Genomic DNA, 19,510 nt, shown 5'->3' with positions numbered 1-19,510 from the left:
ATAGTTTTAATAATGAAGTTCTGAAGTTGAACAGGTGTCCAGGGAAGAGTGAACAAAGTAAGCCCTGAGATTACCCTTAAAGGCGTGCGCACTGCAAGACTGGCATCTGTGAATTTGTACAGTGGCCACTGTGCCTAAACTGTGCAAAGGAGATGACTTACCTCCTTCCCGTCTGGGAATCAGGTATTTGGATAACTGTTAGGCAGAGGAGCCCTATGTGACTAGCCCCCACAAACAACCTTAGGCACTGAGTCTCTAATGAGGTTCTTGGTGTATAACATCTCATACTTGTCACACAACACTGCAGGGACTAAGCATGTCTTGTGTGACTCCACTCAGAGAGGACTCCTGAAAGCTGGTGCCTGGTTTCGTCTGGACATCTTCCCATGGTCCTTTTCCCTTTACTGATTTTATTCAATGTAATAAATCTCAGTCCTAACTGGGAGACCCTCAACACAATAAGACATTTTGTGGATTCATTAGATGTTATTATTGATTATCTAAAGGTAATTTACACCTGCATAAATAACACCCTCAAACCTACTGTTTGGCTCACTGCATGATTATCATTTGGAAACTTACAGGCCCAATCCCTACTGATTCTGATTCAGTAGGTCTCAATTTCTAAACTGTAAGAAACATTTCCCAAGAAAAACAGATGATACTTTGTAAACTAATACTCTCCTAAATACAGTATGCTGTTTTACCCAGTACAACATAGTTCTATATTTATTGAGATACAATTTTTTTTTTTTACAAATAATGACTTAATTCTTTATCACCAATTTTTTTTTTTTTTTTTACAGAGGCAGAGATAGACAGGGACAGACAGACAGGAATGGAGAGAGATGAGAAGCATCAATCATCAGTTTCTCTTTGCGCGTTGCGACTTCTTAGTTGTTCATTGACTGCTTTCTCACATGTGCCTTGACCGTGGGCCTTCAGCAGACCAAGTAACCCCCTGCTGGAGCCAGCGACCTTGGGTCCAAGCTGGTGAGCTCTTTGCTCATGCCAGATGAGCCCGCACTCAAGCTGGCGACCTCGGGGTCTCAAACCTGGGTCCTTCCGCATCCCAGTCCGATGCTCTATCCACTGCGCCACCACCTGGTCAGGCATTATCACCAATTTTTAGATTAAAGATCTGGTGTGGCATGCTCTCCCTCCCAAAAGTACGCCCGCACCTTTTTCTGCCCCGCTGGCGTGCATCTCTTAAACTTTAAGGGTCTCCATGAGACATGCAAAGGAGGGAGTAATGGGCAGGGAGCCAAACCAGCCCTTGCCTAGACTTTCTCCAGGTGCTTCTCCTATCCTAAGCCCTTCCTTGTTTCACTGTTCCCAGCATTAATAAGTGTACTCTCTCAAGAAAAAAAAAAATAATAAAAAAATCGTGTTAAAAAAAAAAATCTAGGCCCTGGCCGGTTGGCTCAGCGGTAGAGCGTCGGCCTAGCGTGCAGAGGACCCGGGTTCGATTCCCGGCCAGGGCACATAGGAGAAGCGCCCATTTGCTTCTCCACCCCTCCGCCGCGCCTTCCTCTCTGTCTCTCTCTTCCCCTCCCGCAGCCAAGGCTCCATTGGAGCAAAAGATGGCCCGGGTGCTGGGGATGGCTCTGTGGCCTCTGCCCCAGGCGCTAGAGTGGCTCTGGTCGCAATATGGCGACACCCAGGAGGGTCACAACATGGCGACGCCCAGGATGGGCAGAGCATCGCCCCCTGGTGGGCAGAGCGTCGCCCCCTGGTGGGCGTGCCGGGTGGATCCCGGTGGGGCGCATGCGGGAGTCTGTCTGACTGTCTCTCCCTGTTTCCAGCTTCAGAAAAATGAAAAAAAAAAAAAAAAAAAAAAAAAAAAAAAAAAATCAAGTGTAATATTCACTTCCAAAAATGACAAATTAGATCCCCCTTTCTTTCTCTTTCATTTTCACATTTTATTGAGGATTATGTGCTCACAGATTACAGTTTCTCATGTTGTCATAATGAATTCAAGCCATTACTCTTTTTCATGCTCAGCTGGAGTGCCTTCAATTATCTTTTGACATGCTCCCACCAGTTTTGGGGAACTTTCACTGGAATTATTCGTATGTTTGACTTTGTTATTACAATTTTTATTACTAAAACATTTAAAATTTTTTATATGGTCAAATACATCTAAGTATTATTTTATAGCATCTAGATTTTTATTAATAGCTAAAAAGTTCTCCAGTCTCCATGCTTTTCTTAAAAGACTGATGGCAATCCATCTAGAATGTTTTTATAATGAAATATGGAAGTTGGATATCTAGCTGTACCAGTACCATACCATTTACTAAAAACTAACTCATTTCTTTCCCATACATTAGAACTACTATGTTTGTCATATTTTAAATTTTTAATCAGTTCAACTGGTTTTCTGGTGTATTCTTAAATAAATTCCATGGGTCTCCGATTGTTAAAATAGATATCTTGCCTGACCAGGCAGTGGCACATTGGTAGAGCGTCTGACTGGGATGCGGAGGACCCAGGTTCGAGACCCCAAGATCGCCAGCTTGAGGGCAGGCTCATCTGGCTTGAGCAAAAAGCTCACCAGCTTAGACCCAAGGTCGCTGGCTCAGGAAGGGGTCACTCGGTCTGCTGAAGGCCCGCGGTCAAGGCACATGAGAAAGCAATCAATGAACAACTAAGGTGTCACAACGAGAAACTGATGATTGATGCTTCTCATCTCTCTTTGTTCCTGTCTGTCTGTCCCTATCTGTCCCTGTTAAAAAAAAAAAAGATATCTTAATTCCTTTTTAAGCCTAGCATAAAATCAGTTAAGATTCCACACAGTAAAATAACTGTGGTTACTGTATCTAATAAAAAGTAGAAAAGTCTCTGTTCTAACTTTCCATAAGGAATAACATTAATAGTAGCCAAGGGGCAATTTATTCAACAGTTAAATGTATGTGTAGCTGTGAAAAGATAAATAAAAAAGAAAATATTCTTACTTATTTATAATAGTTTATGCAAGAAGTTTTTAAAATACTTCTCTCAAATAAGAGTAGAGAATTTTCCAAATGATTAAGCATACAGTTATTTAAGAACTATTATACTTGTGATAAATATCTACAGATAAACTTCTTATCCAAAACACAATGAATTCCACTTACCTATTTGGAAAGAAAAAGGATTCATACCTGTGCATTTGAATCAGTCAGTGTCTCTGTTTCAATAAGCGACAATTTATTCTGACACTTGATTGAAAAAGGAAAGAAAAACAAGTCACACACTATAACCCAAAATTTCTTCCCCCTCCCCTTTTATACCAGTCACTGTGATATTCCGTTAAAACAATATACAATTCTAATGTAAGAGAACAGTTGTTTTTTTTAAATTCCTCACTTTCTAAGCAAAAGGTTAAGAAAGTCAGCCCTGGCCTGACCTGTGGTGGCGCAGTGGATAAAGCGTCGACCTGGAAATGCTGAGGTCGCTGGTTCAAAACCCTGGGCTTGCCTGGTTAAGGCACATATGGGAGTTGATGCTTCCAGCTCCTCCCCCCCTTCTCTCTCTCTGTCTCTCTCTCTGTGTCTGTCTCTCCCTCTCCTCTCTAAAATGAATAAATAAAAAAAAAAAAAAAAAAAAAAAAGTCAGCCCAATAGGTCCCAAAGTAAATACAATAAAAATAAAAGGGTGTACTAGATTCTAAACAGAATTTAAGAAATGAGTATGAGAAATAAGGAAAAAAGAACAAAAACTTATAGGTAGGGTCAATTAGGAAATAGATAAAATGAGGAATAAGACAGAAAGCACTATAAAAAAATAACAAAAGAGGTAAGAAGACAATATCATAATAAAGCCTTTTTTTTTTTTTTTTCCTGAAGCTGGAAACAGGGAGGCAGACAGACTCCCACATGCGCCCGACAGGGATCCACCGGGCACGCCCACCAGGGGGCGATGCTCTGCCCATCTGGGGCATATCTCTGTTGTGACCAGAGCCATTCTAGCACCTGAGACAGAGGCCATGGAGCCATCCCCAGAGCCCAGGCAAACTTTGCTCCAATAGAGCCTTGGCTGCGGGAGAAGAGAGAGACAGAGGAAGGAGAGGGGGAGGGGTGGAGAAGCAGATGTTTCTGTGTCATTAAAAAAACACACACCATCAACAGTAATTATATCTGAATAAAATTACAGGTAATTTAAATTATATTTCTGGTTATTTGTATTTACAGTATCTTTATTCCAGAATTTTAAAGTGTTTATTTGATACAAATTGATGACATAGGCCATGAAATGGAGCAAGATCTCAAATGCTCTAGAGAATAACCATTTTGCAGCTTCTTTTATGCATTTAAAATTAAGAAGGGAGTATGTCCAGAGGTGGGAGAAAGCAAGGTGGGTATTGTATTATAGGATAGTTAACTAACATAATTATGTGCTTTCCTTTTTATTTTTCAGTAACAATTGACATTCAATATTACTTTATATTAGCTTCAGGTATACAGCACAATGGTTAGATAATCATATAATGTACAAAGTGATCCTCCTGATATTTCAAGTACCCAAATGACACCATAAGTTATTACATTATTATTAGCCATATTTCCTATGCTGTACTTGACATCCCATGACTATTCTGTAACTACCAATTTGTACTTCTCAATTCCTTCACCCTTTTTACCCAATTGTCCAACCCTCAGCAATTCCACTTCTGGGTATATATATCCAGAGGCACTCAAAACATTAATTTGAAAAGAGACGAGTATTCTCGTGTTCACTGAATCATTATTTACAATAATCAAGATATGTAAACAGCCAAAGTGTTCATCAATAGATGAATGGAGCCTGACCTGTGGTGGCGCAGTGGATAAAGCGTCAACCTGGAAATGCTGAGGTTGCCGGTTCGAAACCCTGGGCTTGCCTAGTCAAGGCACATATGGGAGTTGATGCTTCCAGCTCCTCCCCCTGTCTCTCTCTCCTCTCTCTCTCTCTGTCTCTCTCTCTCCCCTCTAAAAAAAAAATGAATAAATAAAAAAAAAATTAAAAAAAAATGAGGAAGCTGACACTCCAAAAAAAAAAAAAATAGATGAAAGTTTGGTATACAATGGAATGTAAAAAAAAATAATAACATACTGTATACAATAGTACTTGACCATAAAAATAATGAAATTTTACCATTTTTGACATTATAGATAGGCCTAGAGGAGTATTATGCTAAGTGAAACAAGTCACACAAAGAAAGACAAATATGATTTTTCACTTATTTGTGATCTCTTGAGGGTACTTATTTCAAAAGTGAGTCAACCTAGATGCAATGAAATAATCGATGGTGCTTGCTCAAGGCAAAGATAAACCTTTAAGTTAAAGGTTATGTGCCCCGAGCATGACCATCTCATTACCTGCCCATTTAGGATCAGATGTAGTATTGTTGTTTTTTATTTTAAGGTTGTTGTTGTTGGTTTTTTTTGACAAAGACAGAGAGAGTCAGAGAGACGGACAGATAGGGACAGACAGACAGGAACAGACAGAGATAAGAAGCATCAATTCTCTGTTGTAGCTCCTTAATGTTCAGTGATTACTTTCTTATATGTGCCTTGACTAGGGCTACAGCAAAGTGAGTGACCCCTTGCTCAAGCCAGTGACCTGGGGCTCCAGCCAGCAACCATAGTCATATCTACGATCCCACGCTCAAGCTGGTGAGCCTGCGCTCAAATCAAATGACCTTTGGGGATTTGAACCTGGGTCCTCCGCATCCAGTCCAACGCTCTATCCACTAAGCCAGTGGTCCCCAACCTTTTTTGGGCCACGAACTGGTTTAATGTCAGAAAATATTTTCACAGACCAGTCTTTAGGGTGGGACAGATAAATGCACAAAATAAAATTCAACCGGCGTAAAAACTGTGGTATTTTAAAATATAATTGTCGAACTTGCGAGACAAGCGTCAAGAGTGAGTCTTAGACGGATGTAACAGAGGGAATCTGGTCATTTTTTAAAAATAAAACATCGTTCAGACTTAAATATAAATAAAACGGAAATAATGTAAGTTATTTACTCTTCCTCTGCGGACTGGTACCAAATGGCCCACGGACCGGTACCAGACCACGGCCTGGGGGGTTGGGGACCACTACACTAAGCCACTGCCTGGTCAGGCACGATCAGATGTAGTACCGTTTTATAAAATAACATTTTAAGTTATTTTAAAAATCAAATTTCAGCCTGACCTGTGGTGGCACAGTGGATAAGGCGTCAACCTGGAAATGCTGAGGTCACTGGTTCGAAACCCTGGGCTTGCCTGGTCAAGGCACATATGGGAGTTGATGCTTCCAGTTCCTCCCCCCTTCTCTCTCTCTGTCTCTCCTCTCTCTCTCTCTCTCTTCTCCAAAATGAATAAATAAAAATTGAAAGAAAAAAAAAGTTAAAAAACAAAACAAAACCTTGGGCTTGCCTGGTCAAGGCACATATGGGAGTTGATGCTCCCTGCACCTCCCCCCTTCTCTCTCTTTCTCCTCTAAAATAAATAAATAAATAAAAATTTAAAAAAAATCAAATTTCAAAAAAAGAAATAAAAATTCTATACTGAAAAGTATCAAAAGCAAAAAAAAAATACCCCAAAACGATTGTATCAATTATCTTGAAAATACATTAATAATAAGGAATACCAAAATTTATGGTAAAAAATAATTTGAAAATTAAGGAAAAAGGGGGGGAAAGTGCTAATCTGCCCTAATGTGAAATGTTACTGGGAAAAATAGAATGCGAAAAATGTCTGTGGCTTACATCATATATTATACTACCTCCAGTAGCATAAATTCTTACCAAAGTACTGTAGTGTACCAGAGGTGATTCTAGTTCAAGTCAAAAATGTAAATACATTTCAAAAACAACATTTTTCTAAGACAATTAAAATTTTCACTTAAACTCCATACTTGTGTGTCCTCTCCACTTCTATAGTCTCCATTTCAGGAAGTAACTGCACTAACTACACACTGGCCCAAACCAGGAACCTGAAACATTTCACAGCAATTAATCTTCAAGTCTTTCTGGTCCTATCCTGATAGTATCACTTGAATCCCTTTTTCTTTCTATTTGCAACGACAGGATTTAGTCCTAAAGTACTTCCTATGAGGGCTACTGCTCCAACATCCTAATTGCTCTTTCTACTTGTAGTCTCACTCTTCTGCATTCCATTTTCTTCAAAACCACCAGAGTAATTTTCCCAAACTACACTGCTCACAAAAACTAGGGGACCCAGGAATGTGCAGATACTCCAGTACTTTCAGCCTTTTGTAGAGCACATTTCGCCAATGAAATAGAAGTTGGTTTTGCATCTCATTTGCATAATTGAACACATTTCTTTGACTCATTTGCTTTTCTGATGTTCTTGTTTAATTAAAAAAAAAGTAAATCCTTTTTTTAATTGCTTCATATTTTGAAATATCCTCTAATTTTTGTGAGCAGGATATATATCTCATCATATCACTTCATGTTTATAGTCCTTTAAAGGCTCCCCAACAAAATCCATCATGTTCTTGCCACTAATTATCTTTCCAGTGTCACTCCACAAGTCCTTCTTTTCCTAATTTATGTTGTCATAATATTCTATAAGGAGTTCTCTAAACTCCCCCAACCTTTGTAGATTTCCTTCCTTCTATTTTGTATATCTGCGGGTCAAATAATTTTGCAAATACGATGTATATGTTTGCTCGCTTATAGTTTGCATTGGGTGTGGGGGACAGGTGTAAGCAGGCAGGGTCGTTACAGCCTAAGGCTTAGTTTCAAAACTAAGCTTTTCCCCAAACCCTTAACTGTTGCATGATGGGGGGTGGTGCTCTCTCATGAGGAACCCCATTATGCCTCAGATAAGTGACTTTGTATCAGAGACTTCCTTGTTTGTATATTGGATTAAAGGTTTTGATTTCTACACTATTAAATGAGGCAGAGGACCTCATGCTGGGGGAGAGCAGAGAAAGGCCACGAGGAGGAGAGAAGCAGTCAAGATGGCGGAGTGTTGAAGGAGAAGCCAGTTAGTGCAGAGTTTGTGCAGAGAGAAAAAGATGGGGAACAGAAGTGAATAAGGCTGGTGAAGTAGACACCTTTGATTCTAGGAAACTCGGATAAGTCAGTGGCTTTGGGAGCCCTGAATGGAAAGGGAAGTGTTTTCCCACTATGTGTATTTCTTGCCTGCTGGGTGCAAGCTAGGATTAAAGCTAATGGCCCACCAGTTCTTGGCTCCGTTGTTTCCTTACCCTCTGTCAGAATCAAATGCGAACCTGCATGGGCCAGGTGGCTGTGATGGTGGCCGCAGCTACTAGCTTTACAATATCTCTCCCATTTTCACAGGCTAAATAACTCCTATTTATCCTTTAGAAATGAATTCAGTCATTACTTCTTTTGGATGCTACCCTTGACCCCGTAAGTCTGGGTTTAGGACTCCTCCGAAGTATAATCTTTGCACTTTTATCACAATACTTCTAACATAATCATTATTGCCTCCATTAGATGATAATCTCCTTGAGGGTAGGGACTGTCATAACTTTTTCATTCACTACAAAGTTCATTGAATAAATGCTTATAGGTCTAAAAACTATAAATATTTATTATATAATATTTTGACTTTCAGGAATCAGCAGAATTATTCTTTATTAACTCTTATTGAAATGGAATTAAATCTTACAGAAATTAATTGATATATCACCTTAGTCTCTTGATACTTACTTCTTCCATATTTTTCCATATTTCTTCACATTTTTTAATAAGCTCCTCTTTAGCATCTGTAACATCTTCTACATCTGTAGTACTATCTGGATCTAGATCTTGATTACTCGTTGACATGTGCCTTGTGATTTTCTTAGCCTTAGAAGGAAAACTAAAATAAAAATATTTATTCATTTAACAGTATTTGTTGAACACCTATTACCTGCCAGGTACTCACCAAGGAGCTAAAGATGCAACAGTGAACAAAAGAGGTAAAAATTCCTCTTTCGACTGTGCCCATATTCTAGTTCAGGAAAACAAAAAAATAAGCCAAAAGAATTTTAAATACATACTGTAGTGGATGAAATAAAGTATAAATGCTATGAAGAAAAGCAAAGCAGAGAAGAAACATAGCAAGTGCTGAGGAAGGGACAATGTAAGGTCATATAAAGTTGCTGAGAAGTTCAGAACAGAGTGAAAACATAAAGGAAATAAGGAAGCGAAACATGGTGATATTTAGGGAAAGAGGCTCCAGGTAGAAAAAACTGCAAGTACAAAGGCCTTGGGGCAGGAACAGGGCTGTTGTGTTCCTGGAACAGTAGAACAGCCACTGTGACTAGAATGGAGATGTAAGAGAGGACACAAGAAAAGGTCAGAGAGGTAACAGAGATGAGATCAAACAGGCTTTAGGCTACTTTAAGAACTTAGGCTGAAATAATAAGTGATTAAAGGGTTTTGAACAGAGGAATAATATAATTTAAATTACATTTTAACAGTATAACTATGATTAAATTAGCCAAGTAAGGACAGAGCAGGGAAGCCAGGTTGAAAGCTATTGCAATAACCCAAGCAAGATGTGGACCAGGATAATACTGAGGCAGTACCAAATGTCCAACTCTGAATATATTTTCAAGATAGAGGCAACAGGATTTCCTAACACCCTGCAAAAGAAAGAAAGAAGTCAATTATTACTGAAAAAGTTTGGATGTAGGCAGCTGGAAAGACGAAGTTGCCAGTTTCTGAGATGGGGAGGATGGTGGAAGAAACAAACTCAGCAAGATGTGGGGGAGTGCTAATTAAGAATTCAGTTTTGCAAACAAAAACAAACTCATGACAACAGATCAGTGGTTACCAAATGGGAAGGGGGTTGGGGAGAGGGTGAATTAGGTAAAGGGTGGAGGGGTCAAATTTATAACAGAAGGAAACTAGACCCTGGGTGGTGAACATGCATTAGTCTACAGATATGAAGTAACAGTGATGTACACCTAAAATTTACATAATGTTATTAGCAATGTTACCTCAATTAGTTTAATTTTAAAAAAAGAATTCAGTTTAGAATTAACTAGATTGAAGGTGTCTATTAGTGGAGCTACTAATTAGGCAATTGGATATATCTGTAGGGAGTTCAAGAAAAGTTTAAAGCTAGAATTTGAGTCACCATTATACTTATTTAAAGACATGAGGCTTGGTGAGATCAGAAAAGGAGGAGTGTACAGACAGACATGAGGAAAATTATAGACCTGGAGAAACTGAGATAAGGAAAAACCACTTAAACAGTGTGAGGAGTGCCCAATAAGAGGAAAATCAAGACTATGCTATCCAAAAATCCAAGATAAGAAAGTATACAAGGAAGAAGTGATGAACTGTCAAATATTAGAGACAGGGTCAAGTAAAATAAAATCAGAAAATTGACTACTTAGCAATATGGATAGGGCACTGTATTTTTCAGAAATAGTCACAGAAATATTTCAGGTTGTCACTGTTCATGCAAAGGCAGAGCCTCTTTACCCTCCCTTTGAACCTGAGTATAACTTTCTGACTGCCTTTATGAATAGAATACAATGGAAGTGATGCTAACATGACTTTAGGATTAAATCATAAAAGGCAAAATTGCTTAAATCTGTCTCTTTTGGAACACTTGCTTTTGCAACCCAATCACGTTATGAGAAAGCCCAAACAAAGTCAAGAGAGCACACGGAGAAGCACACATAGAATGGAACTGAGGTTCCCAGCTAAGAGCTAGCATCAACCACCAGCTGTGCGCATAAAAGGTTTCCTGATGATTGTGAGTCCTACCTGAATTCTTGATGCACAGAATCACTGAGCATAATAAATGCTTGCATTAAACCTCTAAGTTCTGGGGTGATTGGTTACATTTTCACTGAAGTAAATATGCAAAAATGAGGCCATTGTTAACCTTCATAAGTGTAGTTTCGGTAGAATGGTGGAAGTGAAAGCCTGAATGGATTCAATAAAAAATAGACGGCAGGGATTGGACATGTCCAGTATATGAGACATTTTCAAGTATTTTTCTCTAAAAGAGAAATAAGAAAGCAGTTGGAGGGACATGGGGCTCAAAAGATTATTATTTTTTAAGATGGGTGATAATAAACCCTCTTTTTTGATACAGTAAGAGAAGGAAGAATAATGAGATCTAGTGTACAAATAGAGAGGTTGGCATAAGATAGATGTACATATAGTTCATTTATTTTAATGGGAAGGTGGGCAAAATATTAGGAGCACAGACACAGGTAGGCAAGTAGATATAAGTAGGAGCTTGGTAGAAATTGGAAGTTCTATTTAGGTTACCTCTCTTTTCTCAGTAAAATGGTAACTAAGGTTATCAACTGTGAAAGAGGGTAGAGAAAAAGCACTGGAGGTTTAAGTGCAAAAGGGGCCTGACCTATGGTGGTATAGTGGATAAAGTGTTGACCTGGAATGCTGAGGTCGCTGGTTTGAAACCCTGGGATTGCCTGGTCAAGGCACATACAGGAAGCATACTATGAGTTGATGCTTCCTGCTTCTCTACCATTTCCCTCTCTTTCTTCCTCTCCTCTAAAAATCAATAAATAAAATTAAAAAAAAAAAAAAGAAAATTTTTAAAAAAGGGAAGAAAGGTATATCATAGCTGTCAGGGACCGAAAAATGAACAGGGTTTTTAGAGTTTGGATTTCTGGGGGACAGAGGTGTGGGGAACTGGCTTAAGCTGACAGTCTGCCCAATCTCCCATCTTGCTGGCCTGATTAAAGTTGAAAAAGGCTAAGCCCTTCCCCACACCTCCATGTATTTGCTCATCCTACCCCGTATGTTCCCAGAAAAGACTAAAGGCAAGTTTCTTCTTTGTGTAAAGTTAGGATGTTAATGTATGGTGGCGGTTTTCTGCACTTGGTAGAATTCTTGGGTTGCCTTGGAAATTGTAATTAGAAAAGCCATTAATTTGCTAATGTCCCACTTAGCCCTGTAAGTAAAGGAAGATGTGGTTTTCAGATGGCCATTTCTTTCTGCTAGGGTGGTATGTTTCTGCTTGCAGTAATTGCAGAGCCCTCCCGACCCCATCTTTTAATTCTTTAAGTCTATTTTCTTAATTCCGCAACATTCTCACTTGGGACCTGAAAATACTAGTTGTGCTGGTTCACGACAGATATATATGAGATGAGAGAAGGTAAAATAGAAGGATTACTGGGTAGTATTAAAGGCCCACTTGAGATTAGTATTCATGTATTTAAAGTGAAACCAGAACATGGCTGTGTTTTCCTGGCTGTGTTTTCCTACACACAGAGACAAAGATAAAAAGAGTAACCAAGTCTCACAGATATGACCATAGGTGTCAACAGCTAAGGTAAGATGGAAAATACACTCACTGGAGGCAAAAAGGTAAAGAAAAAGAGAGGCCAGGTTATTGGAAGGATCATCTAGTTAGATAGTAACATCATGAAGAATTATGATAGCAGTGTTGCAGAGGATGACAGTGAGCTAGGAGATAAAAATCTTCAAGGAATGAAGGAATGTTGCTAGATTGCTACAAGGAGGAGTGGTGGATGATCAGGTTTGAAGGCATGAGATTCAAAGTTGGGCAATTTTAAGGAGCTACACAGAGCATTAAAGAACAATGAGGATGTTTACCCTATAATATCAAGTGCAAACCAGAATAACCCAACCCCCCATTTTTATTCATATGGAACTTGAGTTTTATATTGCTTAATCAATCTTTTTTTTTTTAGGCAACAGAGAGGTTTTAAAACTTTAAATAGATATACTATGTTTATAGATTGAAGGGCTCAATATTTTGCAAAAATGTTAATTCCCACCAAGTTGATCTACTGCCTCTTTTATCAAAATTCATTTTTTTTTTTTTTTTTTTCAAGAGCCACTCTAGCGCCTGGGGCAGAGGCCACAGAGCCATCCCCAGCGCCTGGGCCATCTTTGCTCCAATGGAGCCTTGGCTGCGGGAGGGGAAGAGAGAGACAGAGAGGAAAGCGCGGCGGAGGGGTGGAGAAGCAAATGGGCGCTTCTCCTGTGTGCCCTGGCCGGAAATCGAACCCGGGTCCTCCACACGCTAGGCCGACGCTCTACCGCTGAGCCAACCGGCCAGGGCCTCTTTTATCAAAATTCTTAAAAGTTTTTGTGACCCTTGTCAAGCTAATTCTAAACTTTATATGAAAGTGCAAAGGGCCAAAACAGCCAAGATCATCATGAAGATTAAGATGGGAAGACTTGCCTTACCAGATATCAAACTTATTATAAAACTAACTTTAATAGGTGGAATTAGCATAGATAGGCAAATTAAACAATGGAATAAATAAAAAGCCTTTCTAGACTCACACATTTATAGAGCTATGATAAATCACAGAGGTGACGATGCAAATTAAGGGGAAAGAAGAACAATCCAAATAGAAACATATTTATAAACTATTCTGCTTTTTTTCTTCATATATATGTATTTTGGCCCATATAGACCCCCTCTCATTCTTTTTTTAACAAATTACATAGTATTTTGAGGAAAGGTAAGCCTAGATATATACTTCAATCTTTACACCACTACTCCATTGTTAAAAAAAAATCAAAATAGAAATAGAAATAATAAAGGAACAGAAAGAAAATATAAAGATTTAAAAAAAAAAATCCTGGATTATAAAAGGCCTTTCTAAAAACTAAGCAAAATAGCTATACAAAAATTTTCAAAATTCTGAATGGATAAAGATATCATTAAAAAGTTAAAATTTAGCCCTGGCCGGTTGGCTCAGCGGTAGAGCGTCGGCCTGGCATGCGGGGGACCCGGGTTCGATTCCCGGCCAGGGCACATAGGAGAGGCGCCCATTTGCTTCTCCACCCCCAACCCCTCCTTCCTCTCTGTCTCTCTCTTCCCCTCCCGCAGCCAAGGCTCCATTGGAGCAAAGATGGCCCGGGCGCTGGGGATAGCTCCTTGGCCTCTGCCCCAGGTGCTAGAGTGGCTCTGGTCGCGGCAGAGCGACTCCCCGGAGGGGCAGAGCATCGCCCCCTGGTGGGCAGAGCTTCGCCCCTGGTGGGCGTGCCAGGTGGATCCCGGTCGGGCGCATGCGGGAGTCTGTCTGACTGTCTCTCCCCGTTTCCAGCTTCAGAAAAATACAAAAAAATAAAAAATTAAAAAATAAAATAAAAAAATAAAAAAGTTAAAATTGAAAACCCAAAAACCTAACAAAAATACTTATAATATATATGGTACCCAAATCTAATTTAATTAATGTATAATGAGTGCCTATAAATTACTAAGACCATACCAACAAAGCATCATTTAAAAAAAAACAACTAAAAAAGTGATTACTATAAAAGTCAGGATATCAATTACTTTCAGGAGAGCGGGAGGAGGTAGAAACAGAGGGAAGGCTGTGATTGGGATGGGCCAAATGAAGAAAATTTTGAGGTGATTATTAAAGTTTTCTTTCTTATCTGCATGGTGATCAAGGTGTTCACGTTATAACAACTTCTAAACTTTACATTTATTTGTGTGAGATGTTTTGTATCTGTATTTTACTTTATGATAAAAAGGTAAAAAACAAAATAACAATAGAAATGGGTAAAGGACAAAAATAAGGAATTCAAAGAAAAACCAAGAAATCCTCTTTAAATTAGAAAAAAAAGCATTCTTAACCTTCCTTATAACTTATAAACACAGAATTTATATAAAAGTTATTTTTCATTTAAAGTAGCAATAGTAATATATTTGCTAAGAAACAATATTGGCAAAAGTATAGATAAGATGAGAGGTATGCACTAGGCTCTGACTGAATAGCTCAGTTGGTTAGAGCATCATCCTGATATAGAGAGGTTGCCGGTTCGATCCCTGGTCAGGGCATATATAGGAAAAGACTGATGTCCCTGTCTCTCTCTCTCTCTTGCTCTCTCCCTTCCTCTTTTTAAAATCAATTAAAAATAAAAAAAAGAGGCACGTACTGTTGGTAGACAAATTGCTTGGTAGAATAATATACAATATCCATCAAAATTTTAAATGGATTTATCTTTTGATCCAAGAAATTCTATCCCTCAGAATAATCCTACAGACAAATATATCTGCATAAGCCTACACAGGTATGCTTATTACAGCATTATTTATATATATAAAAAAATTATAAGTGTGAATTCTACAATCAGATTGTCTAGGTTTAAAACCTGGCTTTGATACTTACAAGTTGTGTGACCTTGGGCAAGTCACTTAAACTGTCTGTGTCTCAGTTTCCTTATCTGTAAAATGAAGAAAATATTAATTATCTCCTTGGGTTGTCATGACAATTGAGTTAATTCCTTAGAACTGTACCTAGCATATAAAGAAGTATAACAGTATTAACTATCAACACTACTATTAAGAATCTGCATGTCAAAAAAAAAAGAAAAAGAATCTGAATGTCAACTAGTAGCAAATTGGTTAAATAACTTATGCAATATCCAAAAATGTTTACACTAAACATCTTCCTTGCTATACTCAAAAAGATACAGTTAACTTCACAAAATCATAGTCATTAACAATCTTAGAATTTAAAGCAAAAAATATTTTTAAAGTAAAAGCTTATATGTATTTGTTTTAAATACCTTAACTTAGACATTAAGTACAAAGCAATCCTTCCCCATTTTGTAGACTACTAACCAATAAAATACATTATCAGTAAACAAAATTAATATGTGAAACTGTGTATGACCATGTGGACAGATACTCAACAAATTAGATCGATTAGCAGCTCAATGTAGCATTAAAATACAAATAAATAAAAACATTTCAGGGTTTAACTTGGCCCTTTTCCCACATTCTATATCTTTAAATCTACCTTTCTGGAAATAGAACATGTAAATCTTTTGAGGTCCTCAATACTCTATCCAATTCCCAATTATTTAATGAAGAACAATATTGCTATATTTGGGGATACAATCCCAAAAAAAAAGTTTTTTTTTAAGTGAGAGGAGGGGAGATAGACAGACACACATCCTGATTGAGATCCACCCGGAAACCCCCATCTGGGGTCCATGCTCGAATCAACCAAGCTATTCTCAGCGCCTGAGGCCAACACTCGGACCAACTGAGTGACTAGCTGCAAGATAGGGAGAGAGAAGGAGGAAAGGGAGAGGAAGAGAGAGAAAGGGAGGAGGGGAAGAGAAGCAGATGGTCACTTCTCATGTGTGCCCTGACCGGTGATTGAACCTGGGATGTGTGCACCCAGGCTGACATTCTATCCACTGAGCCAACCAGCCAGGGCCCTCAAATTTAAAACATCTAACACGAAATTAAAAATATTCATACTACTGCTTTTCTGCCAGTGCCAAGCCATGGGTATTTCTAGGGGCAACTGGCACAAGTGCCACAAGACCGGAGGCAAGAGAAAACCCTACAAGAAGCAAAAGTATGAGCTGGGATGCCCTGTTGCCAACACTAAGATTAACCCCCACATAAAAGTGAAACTAAGAGACATTGATAAGAGTGTGGTGGTTGAGGGGGGGGGATGGGAGAGGGAGAGGGGGAGGGGCACAAAGAAAACAAGATAGAAGGTGACAGAGGACAATCTGACTTTGGGTGATGGGTATGCAACATAATTGAACGACAAGATAACCTGGACTTGTTATCTTTGAATATATGTATCCTGATTTATTGATGTCACCCCATTAAAAAAATAAAATTATTATAAAAAAAAAGAAAATCATAAGGAAAAAGATTTAAAAAATCATAAGGAAGAAAAAAAAGATATAGAAAAAAAACCCAAAAATAAAAAGAAAAAAAGAAAAAAGGATGTATTCATAAAGATGGGCTATAAACAAAAAAAATCAATGATGTTCAACAATGAACTGTAAATAAAGAAATTTCTTAAAAAAAAAAGAAAAAGATTAGCCCCCATCTAATACACACAGTCCATGTGTGGGGAGGCAGCAAGAAGTACTGAGTCTTGAGGCTGGACATGGGCAAGTTCTCCTGGGGCTTGGAGTGTTGTATGCGCAAGACAAAGATTATTGATGTTGTCTACAATGCATCTAACAACAAACTGGTCCGCACCAAGACCCTAGTAAAGAACTGCATCGTGCTCATTGACAGCACACGGTACTGACAGTGGTACGAATCCCACTATGCACTGCCCCTGAGCCACACGGGGGCCAAGCTGACTCCTGAGAAAGAAGAGATTTTAAACAAAAAACGACCAAAGAAAATTCAGAAGAAATATGATGAAAGGAAAAAAGCAAAAATCAGCAGTCTTCTAGAAAAGCAGTTCCAGCAGGGCAAGCTTCTTGCATGCATCGCTTCAAGACCAGGCCAGTGTGGCTGAGGGCAAGGAGCTGGAGTTCTGAGGAAAGTCAAGGCCTGGAAAGTAAAGCCTCCTCCTCCTGTCTTAGTTCATGTAATAAAGATGTTTATTCTAAAATTTAAAAAAAATTAAAAAGAAATTCATACTATTATCGGAAATAGCCTAATACACATGAAATACAGTAATAGAAAGTACGTACTCATGTAATACTAAGGAGTATTCACTTATTTTCTGTTGCAGCACCTTAGCTGTTTACTGATTGCTTTCTCATATGTGCCTTGGGGGGGGGGGGTACTCCAGCAGAGTGAGCGATCCCTTGCTCAAGCTAGTGACCCTGCACTCAAGCAGGTGAGCCCATGCTCAAGCTGTATGAGATCAGCTCAAGCCAGCGACTCAGGGTTTGGAATCTGGGACATCTACATCCCAGTCCAGTGCCCTACCCACTGTGCCACAGCCTGGTCAGGCAACAAACACATCCTTAATATATGCCATTTGTCAGTGTAGCAATAGCTGTGTAGGTGGGAAAATCTGTCTTCATGGAGCTTACATTTTCACTGAGGAGAGACAATATAGACAAATGGACGAGGAAACCCCTGATATGACTTCAGGTAGTGAAAAGTGCTATGATGTGCTGACTTATATAATACAGACAACTAATGCTTTCAGAATTTGGGATAGAGATCAAAGAAATCTATGTGAAATCATAAAGGGCTTAGTACAGTGCCTGGTGCACACTACTAGCTCCCTACAATTGTCATTTTCAGCCTTATCCTCATTATTTTGCCATGGAGTCTAACAAATGAGAAGCTGTAGAAGTGAAAGCTAGATTTACTGTGGAGATGCTTTCAAGGTATAAAAACGTAAGACTAGAGGGCAAGGATGAGCATGGCAAATTTGTGAGATACACAAAAAAAGTGATCCTATTAGAGCAGAAGGCAGAGACGAAATGAGACTTTTCAGGTAGAATGGGGCAAATAATGGGAATCTTTCAATTTAAAAATAAACAAAAGCCTTTAGAAAGTATTTATTATGGGCAGTTGCTTCCCTGTAACCGGGGTCCACCTCACAGCAAAAGTAAAGAAGAGATTTATCTGGTTTGAAATAGCAACCAGGAGGCTATTAAGTGGGTTTTTGAAAGCAGTGTGTTAGGGAGGTCATTTTGCTAAGTTGTATTTAAGGGGTTAAAAAAAAAGACATTAAGATGGTAAATTTTATGTTAGGGGCTTTGTTTTAACCACAGTATGTTTACTTTTCTCCCTTTTTTTAAAGATGAGAGGTGAAGGCTGGAAAGCCGCTAAGCGATGGAAGCACAGAACTGGGCGAAGGAAGAAGGGCGTATGGTCCTACTATGGGCCACTCAGGTTACTTGGTGTATATGGCCAGCCATCACAGCCATCACAGCTGCCAGTCAGGTACATGTTGCCATTAGATTCTAACAGACAGTAATGAAACTGCGGAGCCAAAAACTGGTGGGCCATTCCTCTATTCTAGTTTCGTACCCAGCAGGCAAATAAAAACGAACACACAAGGCTCCAAAACCCACTCATTCAGTGCTCACAAAGCTATTGACACATTCAGGTTTTCCTAGAATCAAAGGTCCCTCACCAGCCTCAGGCCCCTCTGGTTCCCCATCTCCTCTCTGCACAAACTGGCTTCTCCTTCAGCATCCTGCATCTAGGGTGCCTCTTCTTCCTCACTTTGCAAAAACATGGCCTCCTGCTTTCTCCTGCTTCTTCACAAACTTTTCCTGGCACGAAATCCCCTCCTCCAGTATACATTAGCATAACAATGGCCCTCCTCAACCATGAAGGTAATTATCCCTTTCACCTGGCAGCATCATTCACGTGGGCAGCGACATTTTTAACAAAGCGGGCATAAGAACCATATAATACAAACTTATTTGCCCAACACTTGGCATGGCAGGGTCTCTCCCCATAAAACAGTAACAAGCGCTCACCACCCTCTTTAAATAATGTGTGAAAGAATCGAGAAGCTCGGAGAAGACGTGAGAGAGCCGCAGATAAGCAGCAGATCCTTCCACTCCCCCCACCGCTCCCTCTTTCTCTCCGAACCCGCGGGGTTCTAGAGCCGAAGAGCGGGACTGAGGGCCGCCGGCTTTCTGGTTTCCCGGAAGTAAGGGTCCCACCATCGGCGCTGCAGTTCCACATCCCGGGAGCCGCCAGCTCCGGCGGCAAGTGCAAACCGCTGCGGCGCTCTCTCCAGCCCATTTCTTACCCCGACGGAGTCCCTGACTTCCAGTCGCCACCGCCAAGCGTAAACAAACCATCGGGACCCAAGACTGGTGCGCGCGCTGCTTGCTGATTGGACGTACCGA

At 39.6% G+C, this 19,510-nt stretch overlaps 1 protein-coding gene and 1 pseudogene across 2 annotated transcripts in view; one reads left to right on the top strand and one right to left on the bottom strand.

The window, feature by feature from the left end:
• The window catches only part of CENPK (centromere protein K), a 43,080-nt gene extending 23,603 nt beyond the window's left edge, over window positions 1-19,477 (bottom strand). Inside the window, exons 1-4 of one of the 2 annotated variants that reach the window (XM_066253587.1) lie at window positions 19,411-19,477; window positions 15,082-15,136; window positions 8,660-8,810; window positions 3,147-3,203 (exon numbers count right to left, since the gene is read on the bottom strand). In XM_066253587.1, coding sequence (XP_066109684.1) covers window positions 3,147-3,203; window positions 8,660-8,776 — 174 coding nt within the window. In that variant the 5' untranslated portion in view covers window positions 8,777-8,810; window positions 15,082-15,136; window positions 19,411-19,477. Of the gene's footprint in view, window positions 1-3,146; window positions 3,204-8,659; window positions 8,811-15,081; window positions 15,137-19,132; window positions 19,283-19,410 lie in introns of those variants that run through there. The other variant, XM_066253588.1, reaches the window with a different exon arrangement.
• Window positions 16,211-17,196, top strand: LOC136320393 (small ribosomal subunit protein eS8-like; annotated as a pseudogene).
• Window positions 19,478-19,510: the final 33 nt, after the last annotated feature.

The sequence above is a fragment of the Saccopteryx bilineata genome, chromosome 1, assembly GCF_036850765.1.
Source record: "Saccopteryx bilineata isolate mSacBil1 chromosome 1, mSacBil1_pri_phased_curated, whole genome shotgun sequence".
Taxonomy (NCBI): Eukaryota; Metazoa; Chordata; class Mammalia; order Chiroptera; family Emballonuridae; genus Saccopteryx; species Saccopteryx bilineata.
Note: the sequence above shows the minus strand (reverse complement) of the source record. Positions and strands in the feature narration are given on the sequence as shown.